The sequence below is a fragment of the Polistes dominula genome, unplaced genomic scaffold (genome assembly GCF_049000335.1).
Source record: "Polistes dominula isolate Pdom_NZ unplaced genomic scaffold, Pdom_raw_medaka contig_33, whole genome shotgun sequence".
Taxonomy (NCBI): Eukaryota; Metazoa; Arthropoda; class Insecta; order Hymenoptera; family Vespidae; genus Polistes; species Polistes dominula.
In genome coordinates this window covers 4,773,757-4,786,081 of record NW_028300998.1, presented here as the reverse complement: position 1 = coordinate 4,786,081, position 12,325 = coordinate 4,773,757, and the positions used below count along the sequence as shown (strand labels likewise).

The following is a 12,325-nucleotide window of genomic DNA, read 5'->3' as shown; positions in this document are numbered from 1 at the left end:
GGCCAACAGCCGCGAGTCTCTTCGTCGGTAAATAGGAAGGACGATAGCTGCGGTAGGAACGGCACTGCCGAATACCACCACCAACACGGTAACGATCGAACTCGTGGTAATCGCGAGTGCCGCGGCAGCAATTGTCGTGATGAAAACGACGACTGATTCTTGTAAGGCTGATAAAGGCGGGAAGAAGGCAGGATGATCGTGGATGATGATACGTCGTCGTTTCTCGATAACCCCTTTCGTCTCTTCCTTCTGGCACGCCACCTGGCCAAACACCGAGATCGTCGTCCTCGAAGCACCACTTTTCTCGTCTTCTTTCTTCTCCACTTCCTTCTCCTCCGACTTCCCGTCCTTCTTCTTCTCTTCCTTTTCTCCCTGTAGCTGTTCGCTCGCGTGAACGTGCCACCGGGTCGACCGAGTCTCTTCGTACGAACGTCGAGCGTGGGGGAACGTCGAACAACGACGACTCTGACGACGGGAGTTCTCGAGCGGCGAAAGCGCACGAACGCCGTCCTCGTAGTCCCCCTGCCGAGGCTCGCGAGCTCCCGATACGGGACACCGAGGTTCATGCTGCATCCTGCACGCGAGGCTATGCGCCCTCCTCCTCCTCCCCCTCTTGCTCCACCAACTCTTCCGCCGCCTCCACCACCACCAACACCTCCTCTTCCTCTCCGCTACGACTACTCGCACGCTTCTCTCCTCCTCCTCCTCCTCCCGCCTCTCTTCCTTCTTCTTCTCCTCTTCGTCGTCTTCGTCCTCGTCGTCAACGATGATCACGGCCGGTGCCGGCACAATTGCGAGCACCACCACCACCGTAACGAGCCTAACAACGAACTCGACTCTTGAGACTTCATGGACACACCCCCGTACGAGAAACTATTTCCTCAACTTCTTCTTCTTCTTCTTCTTCTTCTTCTTCTTCTGCTTTTCTTCCTTCTTGTCGTATTCTTACACACTACGTACTACTATCCTCCTCCCTCGATTGATTCTTCTTTGACCACAGTTATCACACTTATACCGACCACCTAATCTTTTTTTACCCAACACACAAATACGTCGTTCCTTTTACAGCTACAACAATGAAAAAAGGAATATACATTGAAAAATAGGCGCCGATCGCGTCTCCTTTTTAGGTCGAGAAAATAAAAAAAAATAGAAGAAGGACGGATAGGCAAGGGGAAAGGAGAGAAATAAAAAAGAAAAAGAAAAAAGAAAGTAAGGTTAGGGCGCACTTCACTTGCACTCGCGCTATACTACACCCGGATCGTGATAGCACGCACGAAGATGCGCGCGGGCGCGCGCGCACGTCTCTTTTCCACTTGCTGAGCAACCCTTAAAAAGCTCGATTTTTGCAGGAAAACGAACTTTCGATAGTACCGTCGAGTAAGGATCATAGGTAAATTTAATAATCACAATATAATACGGTAATTGCTTTATTTCCCCGGAAATAATAAGACGACTAAACACGCGGCTCGAATCGGCTGTCACGAGGAACGGACGAAGAGACGGTCCCTGCTCGATCGTTCCTCCTTAACTCCTCCGCTTCTCCGCGCACCCAGAATGGGAACGGTCGTTCCAGGAACTAGAAACCCTCGCAGCCTCGTTCGTCCTACTTTTCTCTCTCTATCTCGCTTGCCCGTTTGGTCGCTTCCTCGCTCACTCGTTTGCTCGCTCACTCACTCATACACACTATTCACGCACAAGACTCTTTCCCTATCTCTCTTGATCATTTCGTCTGACTTTTGGAATGGTTTAATCACTTGCTCAACTAAACAGCATGTTTTAAAAGGGTCTGTTTTCTCAACCAAGTAGACGTCATCGACATTGACAACGACGACGGCAAAGGCGACACTGGTGATGGCCACGGTAACGTGCTGTCAATTCTGGACACGCCATTTAAAGGGATGGGGACAACAAAAGAATCTCCTACACATTTTGTTATATTTAAAAAGGGAACCACGATGACGTCGGTGACGTAGAAAGCAGGTGGAAGAAATTGGTCAAAGGGGTTGGTCGATGCGCTGGAGGAGGGAGAAAGGAGAAAAGGAGGGTGCGTCCGCGACGTTTAAGAGGAACCACGGCGAATCCACTTTTCACATTCTAATCAAATATATCTCTATGTGTAGAAGAGAGAAAAAGAAAGAGAAAGAGAGATAGGGAAAGAAAAAAAAGTAAGAGAACGAGTGAAAACCAGACGAATATTGAGACACCCCCTGTCTTATCTTTCTGTCAAAATGTATTCTTCCGTTCGCAAACAAGTACGTTCCTTCCTTATCGTTTTATCGACTAAAACAGTGCAAGGAAACTGAAACTTGTAGAAAAATACATTTGGACTGTGGGTAATAGACACGCAGAGGAGAACGATAGGCACCAAGAGGACTATCGCGGCACGGGACAATTTATCTCACGCGCGCGCACCCCTGCACATGCACCTACATCCACACAAAGCGCACGCACGCACGTATGTAGTGCTTAATAGACGTTCAATTACATTTGGATATTTCTATGTACGTATTATATACAGACGCGTGTATATACATATACTATATATATGCGTATGTATGTATAATATGTACACAACAAAGAGAGATAACACCAACAAAAGAGAGAGAGGTGGTTCCGAGCGCGTGACACACGAGAAACACTGAGCTCGTAGCCGCAGCAGGCACTGCACGCGTATCATCTAACGAGAGTATCCGACAAGTCCCGAGTTGGAGAGACGTCGAAAACTTCGGAACACCTTCGTTCTCTCGCGGCCCGTCTCTCTGTCTCCCGCAAGCGCACATGCGCTTCTCTCCCTCTCTCTTTCTTTCTCTTTTTACCCTTACTTCTCGCAATCCCCTTCTACTTTTCCTTCTCGTACAAGCAACCCCGCATTCTCCCTCCCACAATATCTCTTTTCAACGTTACGTTCGTGAAAGCTATAATCTCAGGCGGATCGTTTATACGAAGGGAGCGGTGCTACGTTCTCACTCTCTCTCTCTCTCTCTCTCTCTCTCTCTCTCTCTCTCTCCATTCTCAAGCGCGCGCGCACCCACGTTTTCTCCGCTATTGCCGTAAGTGCGCGCGCGCGACAGACGATTCGTAGGGCGGATTCTTTCCCTCGTTCGGCAAGAACATGCCGGCCAGCAGGAATTGTGCGCCCGCGCTCTCGCTCGAAAACGATGGACTCGATCGTATTCTCCTCCTCCACCTCCTTCACCGTCTTCTCCTCTCTTTTCGTCTCAAGACGAAAGACGTGTTCCCGTCGCTACGAAGCAACCAAATTATAAGCAATGTCGACATGCACACAACAGTTTTATCTAAGCGAACAAGCCTTCTACGCGTGCGTTCCTCCACTTGGGTAGCGCCACCATCGTAGTACAGCCACCATCTTGTTCTTTCTCCTCCCCGGGCATCTCCTTCGGCATTGCGCGCCGTCCCTCAGCACTTTTCAACCCCACCCTTCCAAAACCCTTCAACGATCCCCTCTGCGATCCTTGCGGGAGCCTCTTTCCAACCCTCTCTTGCTATCTCTCTCTTTTTCTCTTTCCGTCTACATCATCAACCCACCTCTGCTCTCCTCGAACAACTAGAAAGCCGAGAAAAACCGGCCGAGTGAGATCCTCGATTCGAAGCATAGCTCTTATGGATTCCTTCCTGCTCCTTCCCATATTGGGCGCTTTTCGAACGAGTCGAATACATCGTCATAATAGTAGTTTCCTCGATAGCACACATCTCAGCTGTTACTACCTATACGATCGATGAACGAGGTCGAAAGGCCGAGAATGAGCAAACGAATTTGTCGAGATTTTTATGCCGCAACTGACTTTGCGCTTCTACATAACTACTTCATGATTTTATGTACCTATATAAATATACACATACGTGGCAAATATGCTTATAACATATTTTTTAATGATACTACAATAGAATATGTAGGTACATTAAAACATACAAAAATAAAATACAATAAATGAACGCGCTGATTTGATATCAAAAATATGAATTGTATCTAAATACATTCCAGCACAATGTATATAATTTCATCTGCTTGTATTTGTCCTTTTTCGCCATCTTACAATAGAGTTGATATTTTCTTCGTTATTGTATCACGTTTTGAATCTATTAGAGGAATAATATATTTATGTAAATCTTGTTATTCCGATCAAAAGTCCTTCAATTATTGATATATTGTATGCCATTAGAAGCTATAGCATATCTATTCAAAAAAGTCATCCGAAGAGCGATTGAAGACTCGTTTCGATCACGCGCCACAGGGCCGTATCTACTCGTTGATAGACGTTTATTTGGATTACAAAAAAGAAATTCTTTCATTGTTTGTTTATGTGGTGATTAAAAATGTTTCGTAAAACATTCTCGTCGTTGACATTTTCATGCGATATATTTTTCAATTTTGCAATGTAGTTTCTTTTTTCTTCTCTTTTTTGTTTGTATTACATTAAAAAATTGAAATCAAAGAAAATGTAAAAGGTGGAACGCAGCACCATCTAACGCTTATGTTTTGTTCCAATTTATACGCGCTGATACACACTGCGCAAATATAAGTACAAAGCACAGGGTCATCATGCACGGCAAGGAGAGCATTACGTTTCAAACATGTATTCATTTTCCATTACAGTCAAGCGTTGCGCATGACCATAATGAAAGGAAATTTTCGTGAATCGATAATTCGTCACCAGCTATAGCAGTATCAACGAGTCACGCGGTCTATTTACCTGCCATCGATATAGAAAAATTCATTAATTATTTCAAACGTATTCATTACTTTCCTCTTCATTTCATTAAATCGATTAATATATATGCTTTCCACATTTCCTTCTTCCTTTGCCGAATATACCACGGAATATCATCAACTAGCTTATTTCGGCTATTTTTCTTCTAATTCACAATTTTCATCGCAAATAAATCATATATCAAATCGGTTGGACCTACACACATATATACATATGTCGTGATATTAAAGTAAAAAAGTCATAGCCGAAAAAGTATGAAAAATGGTGCATGTCTGTAGGAAAAATGGACGATACGTGATTTACTTCCAGTCGATGTAATACCATAAGACATAATCGTGTTTCTATATATATAGTATATGTATACTATGTATGTATATATACATAGATAGATTAGGACAATATTTGCTTGTGCCTGGCTTAACAACGGTAAAGATTTAAATCTGACAACAGGAAGAGGGCTCCAGTTGACGACATCAGGGTTGACACGACGTCCTCGAATGACCCCAATTTTTCTTGCTCGTTTACCAGGAATAGAGGTAGGAACGAATTGAGGTTGCTGCGATAGCGGAAGGTTGGAGAGCTTGGCTCCAGTTGCGGGACACGCTGGAGTACTTCAAGTCATCTTCTTGGTGGACTTCCGGATTTCCTCATTTTTCCCTTCTTTTGCCTGCTTTTTATTCGAACTTCGAGCGGCATTGTGCCGTCACGTGCGGCCACTCGCCTAATCTCTCCCCCTCTTCCTTCATCTACCCCACTCCTTTTCCCTCTTTACTTTAATTCTTTTTTTCTCCCCCTCTCTCTCTCTTTCTCTTTTTTTTTTCTCTTTCTTTTCTATTGTACCTTCTTTTACGTTTATCTACTTCAACAAGACGTGCTACTTCGATCGTCCGAATATATTGAAACGAAGGATAAATTTAGTTTCAATATATGAAATTCTTCTGTGTTAGTATCAAATCTATAATTCCTTTATGCGAATTATAATTTCTTTTTTTCTTTTTCCAATTTTTTATACAACTTAGCTCGATTATATCAATGCTGCTTACATATGCATGTCATTTATAATTAATTAAAAAATCTAATGTTAAACAAATAAAATTGCAGATGCGCGTGATTAGTGCGTATATATATATTTATATACGTATTTTTTTTGTATACATGTATATATATATATATGCAGCTGTATATTTTGTAAATGAATATCTCAAAAATAGTTGAAATTCGTTAATATAAATTACTAATTATTGTTATATATATTTATATGCATGTGTATAACAAAAAAGAAGTTAGAAAAACGTTAGAAGTATTTTTATTTTGAAAGATTTTTTTCTTTAAATCATTCAAAGATTCACAGTTGATATTAAATATACTATGAATCATTAGCGAGATATTAAATTGTAATATTTTAAAAGTAACTTTAATTTTAAAGATAGCAATTACACATAAAAATTAAATCTTTTTTTTCAATTTGATAATAGCATGTAATAAAATCTCCTGCATAATTATTTACATGGCTTTTTACAATCTTCATCCTCTTTCTCTTTCTTTCTCTCTTCTCTCATTTCATTCTCCCATTTGCATTAAAAAATTCGTTTTAATGTTTTGAATAAACTCAATTAACAACTAATATACAATCGGCTGCCAATTTATGAAAATTTCTTTTTTATTTTTCTTTCTATTCCTATATAACGTATTATAAAATATATAATAACAATAATCACTTTCTTATTTGAAAATTAATCTAATTACTATAATAGAAAGTACATAATTTTTAAAAAGAAATGAAATATATTAGTAAACAAATTATGTTTACAAAATCTCCGATTATGTACATTTGAAAATGCAATACCATCATTAATAATATATTTATATGTATATATATTTTAATGTTTTAGAAGTGTTATTTAATAATAGTTAATAATTCATTAAAAAACCATTTGAGAGAAACTTATTTCAATTAGAACGATTAATATACTACGATGCGCACAGTCCGTATTTTTTCTGTTTATTCTTGAATATCATCAATCACCTCTGTTATAAAACATCTTTCGCGATTATTATAATTATTATATTTTATAATATTTATAACAATTGATATTATAGAACTTATGTACTATATATTTGCATATTTATGTTTATTTTCAAAAGTTCATAGATACGATTAACTATATTATACGTCCTGCATGAAAAAAGGAATCATTATATTTTTTGGTCTTGAAATTTTTTTACATTTATATAGATAATATTTACAGACTTGTTAAATATAGATTTTATCGTCAGCAGCATTCGTTATTTTACAATATCACCAGTGATCGTCGAACAATGTTAGATAAATGATTGTATATATATATTTATACATATATCTAGTTGTACATTGAAGACGTTCTGGTAGTTTTTTTCTTTTTTTTTTTTTTGGTAATCATATAAAAAAATAATACACATTTAAAAGAAACCCAATTACTATTCAGTCTAAATTATTCAGACTGTGATATTCCTGAGGGGACGGTAATATTGTATAATATTTATTCCTGAATAAAATTATACAAAAAACATGTGACTTCTTTTTTGGGGGGTGGGGGACGGGTATAATTTCAAATCGTTATCGGACTAGTACAATAGATACATCCATCTTGAAAGTATGGCAAATCAAAAAGAACTTTTTTCCGTTTAATTATTATTCAATAAATTGTTCTACAAATCTGAGCACAATATATGCGCTTGTATCAGGTTGTCCAATAAGTTCATGTGGTTTTTTTCTAAACAAATAAAAGATAAAAATTGCATGGACTTATTGGACGACCTAATATATTAATTATATAAAGAATGAGAATTTTTCATAAATATTAAAATTTCATGTAAAAGATATAAGTACACCTATACCATTCATATAATATTACACGGTATGTAATACTATTCTCTAATATATTTTCATTATAAATAATACGATTAAAAAATTGTTTAATTATATTTTTATTATAAATAATACGATAAAAAAAATCGTTTAATTATATTTTTTTTACATTCTCAATTCAAAATCAATCCAAAGAAAGATGTACTTTAATCTTTAGTTCTTTCATTTGTATGTATATACATATATGTGTATTTAAGTTGATTATCAAAAAAATGTCAAGAAACACGTTTTGCCCACTTTAGATGGTTTTAATGAAATTTTTTTTTTTGTATATGATAACTTCTATAAAAATTATTCCACTTTTTAGAAATACTAAATATACTATTCTAAAGTGTACGTTAATTTATTCTTTTTCTTTTGCTTTCTTTTCATTTTTTTTTCATTTTTTATCTTTTTTGTCCATTTTCACAATAATGTAATATATGTAGTGAATACGCGTATTCAAAGATCCCTTAAAACCATATAATGCTTATTCTTTATAGCAAGAAAAATGATGTTCTTTGTTCTTCTGTTCAGAAAGTAAAGTAAAATGGAACGTTTCATTAAAATTATTTATGCACACGTGCATGTTTAAATAGATCTAAATAATAACAGAGTAATAGATACTATACAAAACGGTGTTCCCATATTTCCTAATCAGTGCAAAACCATAACATTAACAGGATATATCATATACAGCTTATATCGTATTTTCAGTATCATTACACATGTATATCCGATATTAGTAATTAACTGATTACAATTAATTCATTACTGGTACTCGATGAAATCAATATTCCTCTTTCAAATTATAAACTAAATGTCACTTACAACATTTTTTACAACAATATTAAAAATTCCTATAAAGTTTGATTTTATATATAATGAATTATAATTTATGACAAGTTAGGTATATATCGACGTAAGCAAAAATATATTATTAGAAGCAATTTACGCATCGCCTCTTATAACAGAATACAGAAAAAATTTGCACAAAAATATATTTGATGTTATAATTCTTTGAAATAAAGTAATATTTAATAAAATACTTTTAGCAAATTATTATTTTCCATATTCTGTAGCAAACTTTTTAATATCTCGTATCAGAGAGTTTTAATATGATCAAAAGATGGTAAATCTAGATTTCCAATTTAATTATTATTATGCTGCAACGTCATTCCTTTCAGAATCTATAGAAGTTGTACTTGTACTTCTAGCATCTGCAGCTATAGTAACATGATCAGGATTTAAAGTGGTAGAAATCTCTAAAACCCTTGTATTTTGGACTGGTGTGATTTGTACAACAGGAACAAGAAATTCTTGCGTCTCTGTATACAAGTTAACCGTATGTGGTTTAGTACTGCTTACTGATCGCTCTAAATCTTGCGGCTCGCCTATATTAAAAATACTTCCATAGGTAATTTTTGTTCACAATTAAAATAAAAAAACAATTATTTATTACATATACATTACCATTAATGCTATGTGAGTCAGATACCATGAAAACTGTTCCACCAGAAGGTTCACCAGTACTTATACTAGCACCATCGTCAGATGTTCCTGAAGATGTCTCAGAATCCGAGCTACTATTAGAATTATTCAAATCGTCCCTATTTTGCGTTCTTCTAGATCTATTAAAAGGATTTTCTCTCTGACGTATGAACGTACCTCCTTGAGTGCCTAAACAACAATTATTATTATTATTATTATTATTATTATTATTATTATTATTATTATTATAATTAATTAATTATTTATGACAAATTTATATAATAAACGTTATAAATGATAAACTGTTTACCTTGATACCCATCTCGTATCAAAGGCGTTGAGTCATCGGCATCTGAATCACTTTCATCTGTAACAACTTGTTCGTCTGCTGCAAAAACCTTCCGTTTACAAACTGGACATACTCTACGATTTTTTGTCAACCAGGGATCAATGCATTTGGCATGATAAGCTAAAATATATACAAAATTATTACCATTGTGCTTAAATATTTATATAATATTTTTATTATTAGGCATTAAGAAACTCTTTATTGAAAAAATTTCCCCCTAACAGGTCCCATGACCCGAGGACACCCACTGTTAAAGAGACCTTTTATTGCAACATCAGGTTTAATGTCTGCTTACGATTTATGAGTTCTTCTACAGTCTGGTTCTGGACTGACAGATAATATTAAATTATTTTACCAAAAGTACTTTACCATGAGCACAAGGCAGCACTCTTAATTTTTCTCCTTCCATATAATCATCTAGACAAATAGCACATGTTTCATAAGGATCACCTTTCGTATATTTATGAGTTGGAATTTTTTTTAAACTTGAATTTGGTAATCTATGTCTGCGTTGTCTTCTTCTATCTTTAATACATCTGACAATCTAAAAACATAACAGGTGTAAGTATTTGAGATACAATTGTATGCTGTATATGTTAATAAAAACTTGTTGAACTTACCATAAAAATAACCATAACTAAGAAACAGATTCCTACAACAATTGCAAATGGTAAAAGCAAATGTGTATTAATATTAAATGGTAGATCATCATTGATTAATACATAATATAATTGATCATATAAATAATTTTCTTTGATAATTAATCCTGTAAGTTCACTAACAAAAACAGATGGTATCTGTATCCCTATTGGATCTTCAGCTGACATCGGCTCTGTAACATAATATAATAGACTTATATAGAACATATTTTTTATATAAAACTCAAAAAAATGCTGTCTATATGATACACAACAAATGAAATAGGAATATGATTTACTTACTTACCTAATTCATTGCTGTTTACATTATGTATAATGGCAGCATCATAACCAGCCTTTTGTGCCATTCTTACTTTAATTTCAAACTTACACTCATAGCGAGCGATTAGAGCTATCCAATTCCCTCCATAGTTCGTATCATTTGGAGGGCTTTTTATCTCATGGCAAGCAGTAGGAGGGTCGGCATAAGCAACCATACCCTAGGTGAGTAATAACAATAATTCCTAAATTAATAATATATAAAATTTGTTTTATATATAGTTAATGTACTAAAAATATGAAAAAATATATATATAAACCTTAATCCCTTCGGATGGTATAAAACCACCAAATCTAGCTGGCATATCTCGAAATTCATCCTCTACCTGATATCTGGTAGCTGCTGGGAACACTAAAATATCGGCACCACAATATGCGATGCAAAAAAGTAATAATAGAAGCCATAATTGAACTTGGTGGCTTACACAGCACTGTTGCATTTTTATGATTGTTAGAATAGCATTCAAGTTTACATATATTAAAATTTAATAAACTGATCGATATTCCCCTAGTTGATTCATTATATCAGATTCACATTTATTCTGCAACCATTTGCAGAATTGTATCCATTGAAAAAGTCTAATGTTATTTATCTATAAAAACAAATACATACATGTAATAAGTACAAACAGGACATGAAAATGATTAGAGGTCTACATAAATAGATATATATATATGAAAAAGAATAAAATTAATTTTAACAATAAATGTTGATACAAACTTATGTTGATTATTTTATCATTAATCTCAAAAAAAAGATCAGAAATTTTGGTTTTTAATATTTAATCGCTTTGCAATGATTCAAATTCGACTGAACAAATAAAATATTTGGTACCAATATTTAAATATAAAAGGAAGCGTCTTAACGAATCGTATATCTACTCGTAATACGTTTAAAATCTATCAGTAATGTACATAACCTTCAAAACATTCTGACACATCTATTATTACATGACATCACTATTAATCGTAAATCATTCTATGACAGAAAATATTTCGTTTAATAGTCACAAAATTATCGAATCATAAAAATTATTATACTCGATTTCGTTCAAATTTCTTCTAGCTGATGACAGATAAAGGCGACTCCCGGGGATTTAAACAAAGAATCTTATTTTTCTTTTTTCTTACTCGATAACTATTCAATGCGTTCATTGATAAATGTCTCATGTATAAGAGGAAAAAAACAAAACAAAATAAAAAAGAAAATGTGGAAGAAAAAAAATATAAAAAAATGAATAGTATCTCCATTTAAATCTTACAAAGGCCAGGGCCGTATCTGCACGACTGTTAAATCAATTTTTAAATACATAAATCAAAAATCGTAATAAAATCAAATACACGAAGATGTTCTATTTGCTTAAAACATATGTATATATAGAATCTAAGAGATAAGAGAAGATCGCATAAGAGAAAGAGAGAAGGAAAAAGGGGAGAGGGAGAGGGAGTGAGTTAAATGAATAAAAATTAAAATGTAATCATAATTATTGAAAAATACGTACTAATAGATTATCTCTGGTATCTTTCATCCGGAAAAATAAATGACACAGTAATACCACACGATAGATATTATTTGGCCACTTGAAAAATATTCTAACGCAAATGTATGTTATATGTATCTGTGTCTGGGTGTGTGCAATGTATGTTCGTTAGTATAAGCACGTAAGCACATAAGCACGTAAGATCGTTTGACAGAATGAATAAAAAGTTTATGCGATGGAAGTGCAGGCTGTCACTACGAGGAAAATGTCATTTACGTCTTTACTTGATTCATTAAAATTTGAGGTTACGGAAAGCAAACGACGACGTAATGCTACACTGCGCGTTGCTTTTGCTCCACTACTTGTCAATTATAAGTACTTTGTAAAAGAGTGAGAAAGAAAAAAAG

The 12,325-nt window shown here is 34.9% G+C and overlaps 1 protein-coding gene and 2 long non-coding RNA genes across 5 annotated transcripts; 1 reads left to right on the top strand and 2 right to left on the bottom strand.

Moving 5' to 3' along the window:
* Nucleotides 1–797: 797 nt before the first annotated feature.
* On the bottom strand, nucleotides 798–2,819 carry LOC149032242 (uncharacterized). Its single transcript, XR_016176922.1, has 2 exons — nucleotides 2,489–2,819; nucleotides 798–1,068 (listed from the first exon to the last, which is right to left on the bottom strand). It is a non-coding gene; the product is annotated as an uncharacterized LOC149032242 (long non-coding RNA).
* A 12-nt stretch (nucleotides 2,820–2,831) lies between these two features.
* On the top strand, nucleotides 2,832–6,644 carry LOC149032241 (uncharacterized). Its single transcript, XR_016176924.1, has 2 exons — nucleotides 2,832–5,100; nucleotides 5,184–6,644. It is a non-coding gene; the product is annotated as an uncharacterized LOC149032241 (long non-coding RNA).
* LOC107066692 (E3 ubiquitin-protein ligase RNF13) lies at nucleotides 6,024–12,312 on the bottom strand. Of its 3 annotated transcripts, none has more exons than XM_015321568.2 (8): nucleotides 11,940–12,312; nucleotides 10,698–11,030; nucleotides 10,406–10,598; nucleotides 10,081–10,292; nucleotides 9,830–10,004; nucleotides 9,422–9,580; nucleotides 9,094–9,300; nucleotides 6,024–9,014 (listed from the first exon to the last, which is right to left on the bottom strand). In XM_015321568.2, the coding sequence occupies exons 2-8, from the start codon at nucleotides 10,875–10,877 to the stop codon at nucleotides 8,782–8,784; spliced, it is 1,359 nt and encodes a 452-aa protein (XP_015177054.1). In that variant the 5' UTR covers nucleotides 10,878–11,030; nucleotides 11,940–12,312; the 3' UTR covers nucleotides 6,024–8,781. The 3 variants fall into 3 exon arrangements, with proteins under 3 accessions (XP_015177054.1, XP_015177063.1, XP_015177073.1); XM_015321577.2 differs by lacking the exon at nucleotides 11,940–12,312 and adding an exon at nucleotides 11,479–11,861; XM_015321587.2 differs by lacking the exon at nucleotides 11,940–12,312 and having other exon boundaries at nucleotides 10,406–10,622; nucleotides 10,698–10,834.
* Nucleotides 12,313–12,325: the final 13 nt, after the last annotated feature.